Raw genomic sequence first — 17,464 nt, forward strand, 5'->3', positions numbered from 1 at the left:
GTCTTTGTCTATTTTTCTCTTCTTTATCTCATAGTTTTTTTTTGGTAGTCTTTATGATGTCTTTAGAGGTCATAGAAGTCCTTTGCTGTAATGTGGCCTTTAATTTGTCTTTAATGAAACAAAACAGCTAAATGATAAACCCTGCTGTGAAAAAACGAAAGCTGTAGATGCCAGTTTTGTTCGATTATTGTGATGCGTGTAACAATGATACCAAGGTGCAGGTAGCTGAGGCAGGATGAGCCTGTCTGCCACTGGTGCCCCCTGATGCCCGATCTTAATCATTAACAAGCCACGAGAAACCCAACTCTTGCTTTACAAACACATCTATAATTCAGTGGGGTGCTATTTTATTCTGTTAGGCTTGTTACAAAAAAAAATAACAACAACTCCCAAGCATTCGTAGGCAAAATTACACAACAATAGGAGGGATGTATTCGAGGGTTTCATGTAAGAATGATGTATGACACATGAGAGCATTAGATTTTTGTAACTTAATCCCAAAGTCATCCGTGCAACCCAATCCCTCACATGAAAGTCATCTGTTTAATTGACCTTGAGTGTGTGTGTGTATGTGTGTGGGTTTATCAGGCTCCGCATTTGCCTGTCATACAGCACAGACGCAGGAGCGAGGGAGGAGACAAGAACTCTGAGCAAACAGCTGCTTCAACATCTCCCGCCGGTGCAGCCAAACCCCTCTCTCAACACGCCAAATCCCACTAAGCCACACTGGCCTCCTCTTCGGGGGCCAGACTCACCACTAAGACTCGGGAAGACTTTGGGTCATTCTGATGAAGGAGAGTCTGACCAATGGCATTCAACTCGGCAACATTATGGACCAGAAGAATCGTTTGTCATACACAAGAAACAACAAGGAATCTCCTCTGTTTCAAAGTGCAAGTCTTTTGTATTGTTTTTTAAGGCTAGGTGCCCCTCCTGATATGATCTGCTCCATTATCTAGATGTGAGGATGGCAGAACTAGGATACTGCTTGTAATGTACTTTAACTTTTGGTACTTAGGGTCATCTTTAATTTCCTACAGCATTCAGTTTAGTTAGAGGTTTATTCATCCTGTAGTACAGGGGTGTCCAAACTTTTTTCATGGAGGGCCACATATTGAAACGTACACGGGGTGAAGGGCCACAGATACCACAAAACCTTCGACTAGGTGTATTTATTTATGCTTAAAACCTGAATGCCAGCTCTGTGTCACAATACAACGTTAGGTGTTAGGTAAGAATTGTGTAGAACTATTAAACTTGAAATAAAAAGGACCATGTCTGGTGATGTGTGCCGATTCAACAAGAAGGCAGAGGGCCACCAGGGTCTGAGGACTGCATTTTGCCCCCGGGCCGCACTTTGGACACCCCTGCTGTAGTAAGTAATGCATTTAAGTTAGGTATTCATCTGATTTAGACATGGTTTATACCCAGTTTAGATATAATTTAGTCCAATCTAGTGTTATTTTAGACACTATTTTACACCTGATTGAGTCCAGATTTGAACTTGATCTAGGCCTGGTGGTACATGGAAGGTTAAAGGAACAGGCCACTGTTTTTCCACACTGAGATATGTTCGCAGTAATATCTTCACTTTACTGCGCGGACGTCAAAGTGCTCCTAAGGTAACCCTTTTTTATCCGCTTAGAAAATCGTGTGACTATACTATATCCTATACTATGCCTGTATCATGTAACTACTCATGTAACCATATTTAAATAGGGGAAACTTGGAAGAGCTTGGTCGCTTCTAACTTCACCCCTGTTTGGCCCCATAGAGGAGAGAAGGAGAGGCTAAATGCTAACAATATTTCTGGTCTTTTGTGTGACTGAGCGCACACGCAAAGACCAGACCAGACAGGTACACATCAACTCGTCTAAGCTCAGGTAAGAACATAATCTCAGTATGGAAAAATGGTGGCCTGTTCCTTTAAATATTTTATGAGACGGTACTTGGTGTGGAAAGTTTCAAAACTACTGTGCTATAATGACATTATTACATTTTTGGGTCGGTTCCACAGCTGCGACTAGGATTTTCATTTAGTTTTCCACCTCAGTTTTTATGTGGATGCACCAGGACATAATTCAGACGTAGCACTTTCCTAAAAACAGGGTTCAATCCCAATACTCGTACAATACATTCACCATTGTTTGCAATTTCTGTTAGTCTTAATCGTATAAATTGATAATTTGTGGAGAAGGATCCGAGATTTTGGAGGATCTGTCAAAGATTTGAGACTGACGATACCTATTTGTGTTTAATGTTACCAAATGTAAAAAAAAATTGAAAGTTCTGAAAGCAACAAAACGTTGTCAATATGTCATATAGCCTGAACTCAATGTGCAAAAGGTTTACGCCGCTCTACTCTCTAATATGACTATCATTCTTGACATCATTGTCGTTCAATACAAATGCCTCTCTGTGCCGTCTCAGATCTGCACTGTGGGAAATCCTCCACATAATTCCATTTTAAGGCCTGGCTACACTGCACAGTCTCTGGTCTCCTTCGTACAATGCATGTGTTTTGTTTTTCTAGCTGCCCTAAAGTGGCCTCTGCAAGTCTCTGCAAACCTCAGTCCATCTCTCCTCGAGACACGCTCTCCCTCAATGGGGGTTGTACTGTACACATCTGCCTGCTCCCACAGCACTGTCCCGTACCACCAACAAACACAGAGAGAGGGAGGAAGAGGGAGGGGGGGAGACAGAGAGGAGATGGGATGTAGGGTCACGAGAATGTGGCTTGGATACAAAACAGCATTCTTTCACATGTTACTACTCTCAGATCTCAATCATGTCAGGCTTGTTTTGGCTCAGGCCGTGTGGTCTAATCAAGGCTCTAGGAGGGAGGGGGCGAGGGCAAAGAAACAATCATGGACAAATTGCTGGCTCCGTTTCAGAGGTTGCCACAGCAAATAATTCACATGGGCACAAGTGTTTTTTACCATTTCAGATGCACTGCTTTAAAATGTAACAGGTTACACTAGAGGTCGAGGGCCGATATCTCCGGGACTGAAAGTGATAGAGACTTCCCTTTTTTGTTTGGAAAGAGAAAAGTCATGGCTTTAAAACAAGTCCTCCCACTACTCCCAAGGCCTCAGGGGAACAGAGAAACATTGCAATGAAAACAAGTTTGTTAAATATAAGTTTCACTAAACCTCAGTCAATATGGACGGGGTCAGCCCTATGTTCTCCGGTACCTATGTTCCCATGTCAATAGAAGTGGGGGAAAATACGGCAAATGTATTCAGATTAGGCACCAGCCCACTATCCTTAAAGGGGGGGTATTATGCAAAACCAACTTTTTCAAGCTTTACATCATGTTATTATGTCATTCCCTCATTAAAAACATGCCTGAAGTGTTGCCTTGGCACATTCCCGTATTTTTGAGTGATCTGTAAAAACTCTGATGGCGGCCATCTTAGGGATAGGTTTGCCTGAGTCCTCCTAGGAACGCCCCCACCTCCCGGAGACGCCTCCGAGTTTCATCACCAGCCAAGTAACCAACCACTGCTCCTCAGCAGAACCCCCTCCCCACTGATGCCACAGACAGAGTGTGGAGGGGGCGTGTCGGAAAGGGTAAGAGGTTCTTAAAGAGACAGAGGCCTATTTCAAGACATTCACTACAGCCATTTTGAGAGAGCAATTTTATACAAGGCAGTTATTCTAATTTACTGCATTTACAGACCAACAGAAGGTTTCGTCATCATTGTAGTGTGATATAGACTGGTGCTATGTGATTGAAAAAGCATAATACCCCTCTTTAAGGTTTGTGGCTCGGGCAGGGTCAGGTTGATTGATATATGTCTGACGTTTCACTTGTGATTGGTTGAGGTACCAACTCACCTACGAAAAAAAAAAAAAGGACCCGGGAACATTCTACGCACCCAATATGGACATGCTGCATATCATTTTGAAGCACATAACCTGGGAATTCAATTGCTGAGTTAGATTTCACCTCCACAATTGTATTTTTGATCGCCGTGCAAAATGTGGCGGCGAGCAACAGTATGCAAATGCTAACGGCCGAATGCTAATGCTGTACGGCAACTAATCAACGCTGGGACAAAAACTATTTGATTGAATCACCTAAAGTAATACAATAAAATCTGCCACTGCTGGAGAAGCCGAATATTTATGTTTTTACAAGGTTATAGACCAGACATATGGAAAAATCCCCCAAAATCGGCATCGGTATCGGCCTTAGAAAAACTCGGTCGACCACAGGGCTACACATACAACCTCATGTTCCTGTTGTTGCTACATTCAAATGTCACAATATGGAAAAATCCAAGACACATTTCTGAGCTACACTTAGAAGTCTGATAAAGTCAACACATGTGTAAACAGACTTCTGAAAAGAAGTCTGAAATTCTGTTTGTCCATCTCTCCTGTACTGATTTGAGTGACAACTACACTATAAAAACATTTAATCAGTTATTTTTTAAAGCATAAACAAAACAATAATTGATATTTCTAAACTAAATAGACATTATTTTAATCATTTTGCAATCTGGATTTGTCAGAAAGTCACCATCACAGCCTTTAAGATTCTATCCCCAGTTTGTTTGGGCTTGGTACTGACTTTACTTGACTTGCGCACCAACAGCAGCTAAAATTCAGCAAAAGGAAGGAACCTTTGGTCAGTTGCTCCATATTGGGCTCGTTTCATCATCTTGCCCTTCTGTCAACTGCAGGAAGCTCAGCAAATGCCACAGAAGAGATGGTGCTTCTATTCGATTGACTTTTACTTTTGATCCCGGGACCAAATGGCACAGAGAGAATGGAAAATCATAGAAGGAAGAAGAGGGGCAAAGGCTCAACAGAACTGGGGCAGTGCCAAGAAATATAGCAGTGAATAGGAATATGATGAGAACACAGAGCAAAGCTAATGGCATCCTGCTAAAGAAAGGGATTAGCATTCGGCTCTTAGCAACTAGTAAATAGTCAACAGTAAATTGGTTTGTCATGACTTATTAGCAGTTTGAAAACATATCAAATTACTTTCCGGCCTATGATAGTGTGTTTTTGTTGGCATTTTTCGGTGGTAGCATCAGAGAAAGTGATAAAATGGCAATAGGCAATGTTTACTTTTTAGACCTGCCATTTCGGATTTGACCACATTTTTTAGTAACACTTGGCTAAAACTATCTGGAGGAGTCAGACATTTGTAAGTCAAACATGATCATTTTTTGAGAACAGTTTTTGTATCGTAGGGTTTATTTGATGGGACAGCCCAGTGTGAAATGGGGTGAAAAGTGGGAAGAGATTCAGCAACTTGTCAGAGCGGAACAAGAACTCACAATGCTGAGGACAGAGAGTTACCCTCTGCAGTCAAACATTGTTTAAAGGAACAGGCCACCTTTTTTTCCATACTGAGGTATGTTCTTACCTGAGCTTAGACGAGTTGAAGCCGTCTGGTCTTTGTGCGTGCACTCAGTCACGCAAAAAGACCAAAGATGTTGTTAGCATTTAGCCTCACCTAAATCGATATGTTTAATTTTGTGTGACTACACTCTAACTGTATTTAAATAGGGAAAACGTGGGAAGAGTTTGGTCGCTTCTAACTTCACCCCCGTTTGGGTCCATAGAGGAAAGGAGAGGCTAAGTACTAACAACATCTTTGGTCTTTTGGCATGACTGAGCGTAAAGTCCAGACAGGTACGCATCAACTTGTCTAAGCCCAGGTAAAACGTATCTCAGTATGGAAAATCGGTGGCCTGTTCCTTTAATGAGGACTGAGAACCACATATAATGTCCAAGCATCAGGAAACAGAACCAGCTGCATTACCATGGGCCAGTAAAACTAGTATATGTAATAAAAAATATGAATCCGAGGCACATGATTTGTGAGGCAGTTCCGGTGCCAACAACAAACTGACTGAGGGAGTGTCTGAGTTTGAGATGGCAAAAAATGTGCTTGCAGTGAAAAGTATATTGATTACAACTAAAACTGAGGGAGGTGTTTTAAAAAGAGGTTGCACTGCACCCTTTTTGTAGATCTGGTGCTTGGTGAGGCAACCCCAAGAAGGCAAAAGCCAAAAGCATTGCTCTTTTTAAATAATAGAGTGTGATGTTGCTTTCATAAGTCAGAACACTCTGACCTTTATTACTGGCCCTTTGTAAATCCCTCATTAAGACGCATTAAAGTGACAGAGACATAAACTCACAGACTGCACAGAGGGGTTCTTTGAAAAGTTGCCATTCACCTGCTCCGGGTCTAAATGAATACTTGACCAGGACACATAGTTGACATGAACAAAGCATTGCTGTGGCCAAGGGTGGATTAATGACTAGGATTGTTTCAATGTGCAGCAATAATAACGCCATCCGCCTGTCATTCAGTCTGAGATACTGAAAAACAGACGCCTGGTTTGTAGCCGACTGCTGACCAGACAAGATTAATTAGAGAGCACGTTTAGCTGCTTTTAAATCCGGTGGAAAAAAAAACTAATTATCCGACCTCACAATCTGTCTCGAATTTTAAGTAGTCGCCGTTAATCTGCGCTGGCCTTGAGCGAGCACTTCCAGAAAACCTAATGTTGACCCAAACTGGAATAACTTGTAATGAACTTGGTCGGTCACTAGTAGGTGCCATGAATACACATTAGAAGGATGCACTGGATTAAATAAAGGCTGAGTTTTGGCTTGGACCTGTGGATTTCTTATGTTTCGAGTTCTGTTCTGGTTTAGTCCAGTCATCTGATCATCATCTGTTTTCATCAAGCGTTTGCCAGGAAATGTAACGCCTTTCCAACAGGCGGGTTTTAATGTTCAAGCGAAAAATCAATTACATCATTATTTTATCTCTGTGCCTCATTATAATCCTCAAAGCCCAGTGCAATAAAACCAAAAAAAGTCTGCTTTCTTGTTTAGAAGACGTAAAACAGGCCTCTTTCTATTATTTTCAGCATTGTGACTTCAATTGTTTTTCTGAAATGGAGCCTATAGTTAGCGTCAAGTGTTTTTGCTTTGGCTGGGGTTACGCTCTGGCTGGAGCCACGAGTGACCACACAAAGAGATGATATGTTTGCAAAGAATGGGTGGCTCGAGAACTATAATTAAATAGATTTGTTTTCTGGCTTTTCTCTGGTCACCACAGCAAAATCTGTGTCATGCAACAGTTGGATGCAAAACAGGAGAATTAGTGAGTTTTGTATGTTTTGTTAAAAGTAAGCAACAGAAATAAGCCAAACCATAGCAAGAGAAAAATCCATATACAATGGTCTGGGGACTGCTTTGTGTTGTGATAAAAGACTACAAACCGTGATTTTGTTTACTGTACTTGTTAATACTTTTCTTTCTTGCTTATGCATACAAGAATGAAGTCATGTTTCCCCCCCCAGGGTCATCAGAGACACTTTAAGCCTCCTCACTGTGCTCACCTGGCTTGCTGGTTTGCTCGCTGTCGGGGGTGCTGCTCTGGGCTCCGGGCGGCGATGGGGAGGAGGTGGGGGGCACAGTAGGAGGCTTGTCCCCGTCTTGAGGGCGACTCTTGGAGGTCTCGATGCCTTTGACTCTCCTGGCGTGGCGGTTCCCTTTGTAATGTGCTTCTGCCTGGCTCTGGAGGGACACATGAAAGTGGAGCACCGACAGACGCAGGTGAATAAAACATGGTTGCTGCAATGGGCCTCACACACGTTTGCATGTCATTATAACGGCAGGTTATTCAATATACTCGAGGGAGCGGAGTCACAGACAGCAGGCAGGTTTACAGTGGAGAGATGGCAGGATTACCTACACAGTGATGTAATGCCAGAGACACTCAAGAGCCAAAGTGACTCCACTCCTAAATTTTTCATACTCTTTCTTTTGAGAGTTCGCTGCATCTGCCCCATCGGTTACTCTCGATCAGGGATTCATCGACTCCTGATTCCCTTTACAGCATTCATATGTTATCTGCAGACTTTGGATCAATCTCACAATCAGTGTAATGTTAAAACATCAAATTTAGCATTCACATTCAAGTCCTCTGATGCTGTTGTAGGTTAGATGTATTTTCCAGTTGTGGCCCACAAAGGTAAGAATTTCCACTGCGGTTTTGATTAAAAAGCATGTCGTTTTGGCAGGCCAGGCAACAAAATGTCCATAGCGTCCAGTTCAATTCGTCCAATTCAATTCATCTATTCACCTTATTCCGGAAGTTCGCGTGGGCGCCGCCATGAATTGTGCCCGCCCCTTTTCTCTTATCAGTTAATATAGGACTGGAGAAGTCAAGATAAAATCAGTTACTCCATGAAAACAAAGCCGATTTTAGGCCGTGCAGATGTCGGTGCAATGAACATTGGACATTTTGCACAAATCAATCTACTAAACATCAGATTTGAGCAGCGTCATTTATAACTTGAAGGAACTTTTGTAAAATTACTTTACAATCTTAAAATGTGCGTTCCGTTAATGAAGTTCCACTCGCGACTGCAACACAAATAAACTTCTCAAAACCAACCAAATGATCCCACTGTAGATTGAATTGAAAATGAAATGGTAAAACTCACCACGGAGTTAGAGAGGTGTGGAGTGAAAATAGAAGTCCCAAAAAGGCCAAACATTGTAAATCCTTTCAATGGAAACTAGAAGATTTACAAACTGCGCGCACTGACGACGAGGGGCAAGACAGAGTCACCTGACAACTCCCAGCATGCACCTCTTTGCAAACATTTGTCTAAAATGTATAAAAAATAGAGGTCTAAGGTTCTGTGGGTCCTGGAGGGAGTTACAATAAACTATTTCCTCTTATATTCGCAATGTGAGGGGCATGAGTGTTATGTCCGAGAGGCCCATTGCTCATTATACGAGATTATCTGGGAACCATGACTCAAGAAAGCGCCACTAGAGGGGTATAAAAGGCGTCACATCCCTCTAGCGGAGGAATTGTGTAATTGCATAAATGTAATGATAGAGATTCTGATGGCTTTTCCCGTTAATTGTGGGCCTGTGTAAGGTATTATGGGCCTTATTTCGGTGTTGCTGCTGTGTGCGCTGGAATCATTTCGAACTGCATAGCAGCCTGGGGACTATGGCCGAAATTTTCGCATGGATTTGGGAACCAATCACAGAACGAAGAGGGGCGGCAAGACCGGCAAGATGATGATGAGCTATTCGATATACGGAAGCTTGTAGTTTATTTACGGATTTTAAAACAACAATGTTTATTTACGGATCAAACATGACAGCAGCAGACGCGACGCTATTTTTCAATCAAGCTTTAGGCCGTGTTCTAAATAGTTTAGCTCGAAAGTTTACAGCGGGTACGTCATACGTCATCGGATATGATGATACGATCGGCTATGGCAACGTGCAGACGCGTGATAGACATTCGTAAACCACACCTCTCCTTCGAGAAAATGAATTGGTGGTCCCCAGACTAAATATCACTTGTGATTTTAGACTAAATATCACTTGTGATTTTAGTCTGGCGTTAGCCAGGCAAGTGTGATTGGCCCATCCGGCCCAAAAGTACGTCGGCCCACCGGGAAAACTCCCGAATCTCCTGATGGCCAGTCCAGCCCTGCCTGTACCTGATATTTTTCTACATGCAATGAACGAGGGAGTAAATTAGTTGGAGTCCAAACTCATTCTCTTAACTTAACGCATTTCAAACGTCACATTTGACCTTTGTAATGTAAGCTAGCTCTGGCAAGAAGTGGAGGGTAGCATTTGTCACACTGGGGGAGAAGTGCATGCTAGTGAAATGTGCAGTGGAGGAATATATTTAAAATATGCAACGAAGGGGACAGAACATTCATTGTGGCTAAAGTTCCTTTCTCTACTGAAATTGAAAAATAAAATCACTTGAGCTACGTTAACTGACAGTCAAATGGACGTGTCATGTTCTTGCACTATTGGTCTCTTCTTATGCTAGTCTTGTATTGATATAATATGAACGTTATCATAGCTACTCACAGACCCCTGCTCTTGACTGAAATCTCAAGGCTCTACTCAGCTTTTAAAGCACCTAAAAAGAAAACGTGCCAGTTATTCCAGCGAGCGAAAAAGCTTTTTTGTGACGACGTCCAGCAACGGCAGCTCATGAAGCTCTTTGCAAAGAACAAGACGGACGGTAAACGTGTATTAACTTGGCTCAAAGGTCAGTTTCAGCTCGTTTTTCAGCTTTGAAAGGGGAGAAACAGGCCTCACTTCATTTGTTTCAGTGGGAGGATATACAGTATGTCTGGTAGCCAGTGTTGGGGAGTAACTAAATGTGTGTTTAGAATACTAATTTTGAGTTAACTGTGTTCAGGAAAAGTTACACTTTAATTTGAGAGTATTTAGAATAGAGTTACTTTCTAGATAGAAAGGGAATGCATCCAGTACAGCTCCATATTGCACATCATTATTAAGAAAGAACTTAATTGTTTAACTTTATGTTTTTCCTCCTGAATAAAACAAAGATCTAAACGCCTTATGCCGCAGTTCATAGAAACACAGCACATGTATCACATGATGCTGTATCTGATGTTCCATTTGCAAAGAGAGTTTTTCAGTTCCTCATTAATGGTAAGTGAATTTCTAACAGGTGTTCCAACAATCATGGTCTTCATTTTTGTAATTATACAACATATTTATACATAAATATAAAGACAATCAATGCTAAAGTATTCTAAAGGTATTCAAAATATTCAGAATACAGTACTCTGATTAGACAAAGTAATAAAGGAATACGTTACAAGATACATTTTAAACTCTTAACTCCCACCTAAACCGAGCATATTTTCTCCAGTTTGGCATTACCTAAATAAAAATTTCTTCAAAGAAGTAACAAAAAAACGACAAAAACATGCCAACAAAAATTAGCAAAAAGCAAAAAAAATGTGACAAATCGCAAGAAAACCCTCCCACAAAAGAGCAACAAAAAAGCGTTAAAAACAAGTATAAAAACACAAAAGCAACGACAACACGGCAACAACTCGAGGAAAAAGATCCGTTTAGATCAGTTTTGCAGGTTATAGCTTTCAAATGAGGAGACCGGAGACAATGTGCTCGGTAAAGGCGGGGGTTAAGAGGTCAAAGCAAGTATTCAGTAACTAAATACAATTTCAAAGCATTCTCCCCAACACTGCAACACACACACAAAATTATCTGAGTTCACAAATACTTGAGGAGGATAAAACTAATGTTGTTCCACTGCTACAAAAAAACTGAAATTGACTGTTCCAATTCAACAGCTGAGTCACTACAATATTCAGATTTATTGAAATGTCTGTACAAATTCATAAAAGTTTGGCAGTCGTATTTGCAGACATTGTGACTGCCAGCACATGGTTCCAGTCTTCATTATTAGAGCCACATTGACTAACATGCCACTGAGGGTTGAACCTGGGGTCAGCGGGATGCCTGGACTATTTGTGTGGCTCATGTGCCCCATTTTGACCTGCTTTCAAAACATACAGACTGCATGATTATTATTATTAAGGCTTGGTACCGACAAATATGTTCAGTAAACCAAGGAGAGGAGAACAACACTATAACGGAGGCAACCGGTGTTGCTTTGTTGAGGGATGTATGTTCAAAACAACATGGCGGATGGGACACATGTTGCTATAATAACATGTCGCCACGAGTCTAGCTTTAGTGCTCATGTGCAGCAATGGCATACACACATAAAGACGCACATGGATCAAGGGATATTTATATAACCTTTTAGGTGTCACACCATTTGCACACAGTGGACGAGGGCTCGTACAGTGATCAGGTGGAACATTCGGACTCCTGAGTTCTGACAGGCGATGACAGATGATTTCTTTTAGGCAGGTGAAACATTTTAACTTGAAGATGATGTGTTAAAAGCATAAAAACAAAAAAATGACTATAAGCAAATGGGGATGAGTAGGTGGATGGGTTCGAGCATCTTCACATTTTTTGTAGAGTTTTGCTAAAGTTAGGGCGGCCATCGTGATACATGGCATACGATAACGATAATCTCAGAATACACCGATACTGTGATAATCGATATATTGCAAAAAAACAACAACTTTATTTTAACATACTACATTATACTTCTCATTTTACATTTTTACCTCTTTCTGTTTTAATAAATGATCCCCGACTTACACACTGAAGATGGTACTATATATCTCTCCGAGGCATCACTTCATTCCATTTAAATAAACTAGAAACCACAGTCCTATTTCAAAAGGAAATAGGAACCCCAAATGAATCTTTTTTTATAGTTATAAAAAGGAATATATTTGTGTGAGTGTCGGGTCCTCTATTGGCAGCACTACTGAATTCTTGACCATTATTGGCCTCTATTGGCTGTGAAAACAGTGGAGCACTGCTGCCTTAAAAGTATCTGTATCGTATAGTTCCTCAAAATATCGCAATATATCAGAAAATCGATATATTGTCACTCCTAGTCCTAAGTCATATAATTATAACGATGGGTCCTATTATTAGTACTATTGCAATTATGACGGCCAGTTTTCCAAAAGTGTGTTAAATGGACTTCACCTGTCACATCACGTGCTCTTTGACCACACAAAACGCATAAAACGATCCTAAAACGAGATTAGTATAAAGTCTCGGGATCAGTGTGTCTTGAAGAGGAGCTGACAGCTGCCATATGCGCTGAAAGCCGGGAATATTTTGAGTGACACTTAGAACATTGTGTTGACCGCAGGATCACAGCGAGACGGCCTGACAAAAGAAGCAGGGGGGCTGATGGGTAATGCCTATGAGCCCCAATGTACTGTACCCACACTGTACGTGTCCCCAGGCATGTAAAGGAAGGACAATATCACATGCTTCTTGTAAATCTGAAGTGTGTCTCGATTTAGCAATCCCTTTGAGAGTCTGCACCCAAACTGTGGGGTCTTAAGAGTGAGAGCAGGCAAAGTCCTTTGATTAAGAATGGCAGAAATACAGGGAGGGCATGGACATAAGAAAAGAAAAGTGATCTCAGAGGTTTGAGATGGATCGAGAGTTATACGGCGGTGCGCAGACAGACAGCTCCAGAAGTTTGCCTAACCCCCGTCTAGAGGCCGAAGGATCAACAGGCCAACAGCTGACCATCAGAGAGCAGCATGGATAAAGGACAGGAAGATGGAAAGAAATCTGTCCGATAAAGAAGTCACATAATGAAAAGGAGAATAAGTGTGTCACCAATTGTTGTCATTGCAAAATTAGGTGACGCAAAATCTATATTGCAGGAAGCCACAATAGAGATTTACACATGATAGCAAACTAAATAAATGCACGCTTGCTCACGAATGTGCAAAAGTTAAATTTTGTTCATAATTTTTCTTTGCTTTACTTCCATTTTGTTCTATCTTGTTTTGGCCCTGGTTTAGGATGTCATCAAAGTCTATTTTGGACCCGATTTGATTAAATAGTAACGCACAACGAAAGACTGTTGTATTCGACCTGGCAGCTCGCTGTGGAGACGGACAAAAGGAGGACTATATTTTGGCAGGAAAAGGGATGAACTGTAAATGGAACTACCTGCTCTGGAGAACTGAACTAATGCTGAAACCAAGTAAAAGCTGATTAATTATAAATGTATGAAATATTACTGGAATAATTCTGGATCTCTCTAACGCTTTCAACACTTTCCCTTCAAGGCCAAGCCACGGGGCTAAACCAGATATGGACTGAGCTCCTTGGCTCATATTTTACATAACACTGACTTTCAGAATTGTAAACAACCGCACACACATACCCCCTCCCTAACCACGCCCCCGGCGTTCTGCGCCAGCCCCACCACCCGTCAATGGCCGTTTGTCCTTCTTGTCTTGATGTTTTTATATTTGCCTTAACTTTAACCTTATTGTAAGTTTATTGTAAGTTTATTGTAACGTCTTTTGTAAGGCCCACTGAGTTGCCTTGTGTACGAAATGCGCGGTTTACATAAACATGCCGTGTCTTTTTTCTTTTATTCAGTGTAAAAAATTGAAATACTATTGTTGTTGTTGTATATCGCAATATTGTGCAGTCATAACCGAGGCTGACTTTAATTCACATTCATTGGCTTTCCGGTGGTTCCATCTCTCTCAAATGACCACATCATTATTGCTACATTTAGTACCGGCCATTAACGGTCACCATTGACAGCGGAATGTGTGTGTGTTTTTCATCATGTGCTCAAAGTGCACAAGTGGGTAACTATCTTTTTGAGGGAGAGCACTGTGAAGCTGGAGTGTAGCAGCTGCAGCTTCAGATCAAACGGTGAGAAAAGCAAAAGAGGAAGTGAAAAGTGAGAGAGCTGTGAACGGACGGGAGCGTGTGAAGGAGACTGGGGAGAACGGCGCATGCAGGAGCTCACACTGCAGTAGCGGTGACATTGGTCAATGCAGAGCTGTGATGTCACTAATGCAGCACCAGCACAAGGTTATTCTGCATAAAACATAATGCCTTTAGCACCACGCAGGACACGCACCCCAGCCGTGATCCCAAGATGCAACGGCGCTGTCAGACCCAGACACTAATACACGGCCGTGACGGATGCATCAAAAAATAAGTAGTGGCAGGCAATTTTAGGCATTTCCACGACGTAAATAATGCAGCGAAAAGGGAAAGACACACGGGAGAAAAGGCTAAAGAGAAGAAGGGAGAGAGAGATGAAGACGGGGAAGAATAATCAAATGTGCTGGGTGAATTGTTAATAAAATGAAGCGTGAAATAGCGAGATAGCGCTGGGTCGGGGCAGGGCGGCATGATTGGGCCTGTCAAAGAACCGCCTCTGATGATGCTACAAGATTAAATGAGGAGCAAGCGGTTTCAAATGCTCTGATTCAAGCAACAGTGTTCAGGTGGAGGGCGCCAAAAACATCAAGCCAAGAGGAAAGGACTTTTATCTCAAACCCGAGCTGCACAAGTCTCTCTCTAATCTGCACAGTATCCCGTCGTATTATTTCAGTCCATGAAATATTCAGCTTGATGTGCTATTATGTAAAAGAGAGCCGCGTGGGTAGGGAGTCCGTCTGAAGTATTCTGAGGGAGGGAGCTTAGTGGGGCAGCAGGACAAACTATATACATGAGCTGTCACATACATTCCCGATGGCTGATGCACTGCAGATTCAGAAGTGACAATGAGAGAGAGGAGCTGGAAGACGCATTCACACTAGTCCCATGTTTGTTATTAGCCAGCGTGGACCTATACCGGGACACACGCCGTCAACAGATGTCCATGAGATTCAAGATACACACACACCACTACTGGTCTATGCTTTGAGAAGGGGAGGAGAAATGTTTTAGCTTTAAAACCATATAGAAAAAGAGAATTTCTTTCTCAGGGGAGATCTGGCCCTGAGAGCAGTCTTTTGTACATGTTTTTAGTGGTAGGGCAAACCAAAGCACCCAGAAGCAGACAAAAGGCAAACTGAAAAAGGCTGACCTGGTCCGGGACAGACTTTCTTGCAGTCAGGCAAAAGCACTAACCACGCACCACTGTGCAGCCGCAGAAAGGTATATTTAACTTCATTCTTTTCTATTCATGATGTATAAAGGATTAAGAGCCTCTTTCCATATTGAACAACACAGATCAAAACACAACACTGCGATGTCTCCTCAATAAAAGTGCTTCCTGCCGACGGGAGATTTACAGTGGTGAGTGAGACAGATTACAGGCTTGTGCTTCTGTGGCCACATGAGGCCGTGATTGTAGACCTGGGGAGTATATATAGCTCTGCTCCACACCCTAGCGCTGAGGCCTGTGGATGGGAGCATGCCTTGGCCCTGGTGCAGCCAAATGATACAGTGCACACTTGGCACTGATGTGGTTCACTGTCTCTATAGGTCTATTCATGGGTTTCAGTCACATAAACATTTCCTGTGATTTTACATCACTTGAAATCCCTGGAATAATAGTGAGTTAGCCTGGTGTAGGACTAGAAACACTTCCACATGATGTTTGCTTTAATTATTAGTCATCTATTATGGTTGCCCATGGGTACAATATGTGATTAAACTCACATTAAATTCATGATGACAATGAACTGAACCATATGTCCAAAATGACTGAAATAGAAACAGAAATAAAGCATGCAAGATTAATTTGACCATGTTGATTTAGTGACTCACTAAAAATGCCTTTAACATGTGTTCACTATCAGGATAGGATCATCCAGCTGGGGGAAATTCACATTTTAAAGCCAAAAGATTAATGTTTACATCCAGGATGGTCTTATGGGATGCTTTTTAAAGACACTAATATCACTCGCTAAAAGTTGGTCACTACATATATATTGTCTTGTCTTTACACCACCTTTAAATGTGTAACGTAAACAAATTTGCACTTCACTGTTTAGACAACTTGTGCCGTCAGCTTGCTCTTCTGTTTCTGGGCTTTTGTGATTTTTGGGCTCATAAAACAAATTAAATTCCACAGACTGTGGACAGCTGAAGTTTAATACTAACAAATGGAGCAGATCCTCGGGAGAGCAAACAGGATGTGGGGCCTTATGAACACAGTTGGGGAAAGCAAGGATTATAAAAGAATGTCAAATGTAGCGTAAAAGCGTAGCATTAGCCAGGTTCGACGTAAACACAAGCCGACTGGCCAAACGCTGGTAGATTTGGATTTTAGTTACAACAGCAGCTTGACACACCAACTAATCAGATTAATCGCAACTGAAGAAAAACAAACTTTAATTGACTGATAAAATGATCATGGGGGACACTGAGAATATGTGAATTTGTTTTTTTGCGCAAAAACTAATTTTAGTCTAATTTAAGTATAATTCCAACATGTCCTCAGGCGGCACCACTTAAGCTTCATGTGGCTACATTTTGGGGGAAATCTCATAATCATAATAATAATAAATACACTAGTTTTGTAGTCAACAATTCTTTTACTGAATTTTAGACTTCTATCTATTCTGCTCCTGTGTGCACACCCTTTCTCGTATACAAACAGGAATAAAAAATGAAAATGTGATCACCATGTTGTTATGATCATGTTGTTGCACTTGGCAGATCCCTCTACAGAAAACCAAATCCAGCATTTCCTTTGTAGTCATACAATGAAAAATCTATTCAACTTAAAACAGTTAAAGGCGGTTGAGCGACCAAAAGGAGGTGGTTGATCTAACTATGAGCTGCTATTCGTTTCTTGATCGCACAATATCTACTTGAATTAATCAAATGAGATGGCAAGGTGAAGCAGGGCGGACGGCCATAGAAACACTCATATGCGTTACATAAAAGTGAGCTGTCGATAAGATGGTCTGACATTTACATACAGAAGCCAGTCGGCCATATTTACCGCTAGTACAATCTGCTACAAGAAAATAAATGTCCATGCTCTGTACCTCTGAGTTGAAGCGTATTTGACAGACGTTACAGGAGATGACCGGCCTCTTGGTTTTGACCAGTGGGACTCCAAACGTGTGGTTGATCACGGCCTTCTGCACCGGATCCATCTGAGAGATCAGAAGAGAGGACACAAAGAGAAAAATAATAAGAGCAGGAAAAGCCTGGGAGCGATAATTCATACAGCAGGGTCTCTGAGCTCCTTATGTCAGAGTGGACAGGA

General features: G+C 41.7%; 2 protein-coding genes across 4 annotated transcripts in view; one reads left to right on the forward strand and one right to left on the reverse strand.

The window, feature by feature from the left end:
- The window catches only part of LOC306963986 (myosin light polypeptide 6), a 164,509-nt gene that overhangs the window by 62,026 nt on the left and 85,019 nt on the right, over nucleotides 1–17,464 (forward strand). The window lies entirely within an intron of this gene.
- The window catches only part of znf385a (zinc finger protein 385A), a 78,693-nt gene that overhangs the window by 11,082 nt on the left and 50,147 nt on the right, over nucleotides 1–17,464 (reverse strand). For all 3 annotated transcript variants that reach the window (XM_079559295.1, XM_079559294.1, XM_079559296.1), the window contains 2 exons: nucleotides 17,241–17,351; nucleotides 7,380–7,557 (listed from right to left, as the gene is read on the reverse strand). In XM_079559295.1, coding sequence (XP_079415421.1) covers nucleotides 7,380–7,557; nucleotides 17,241–17,351 — 289 coding nt within the window. The remainder of the gene's footprint in view (nucleotides 1–7,379; nucleotides 7,558–17,240; nucleotides 17,352–17,464) is intronic.

This window comes from Gobius niger (genome assembly GCF_951799975.1).
Source record: "Gobius niger genome assembly, chromosome: 6".
NCBI lineage: Eukaryota > Metazoa > Chordata > Actinopteri > Gobiiformes > Gobiidae > Gobius > Gobius niger.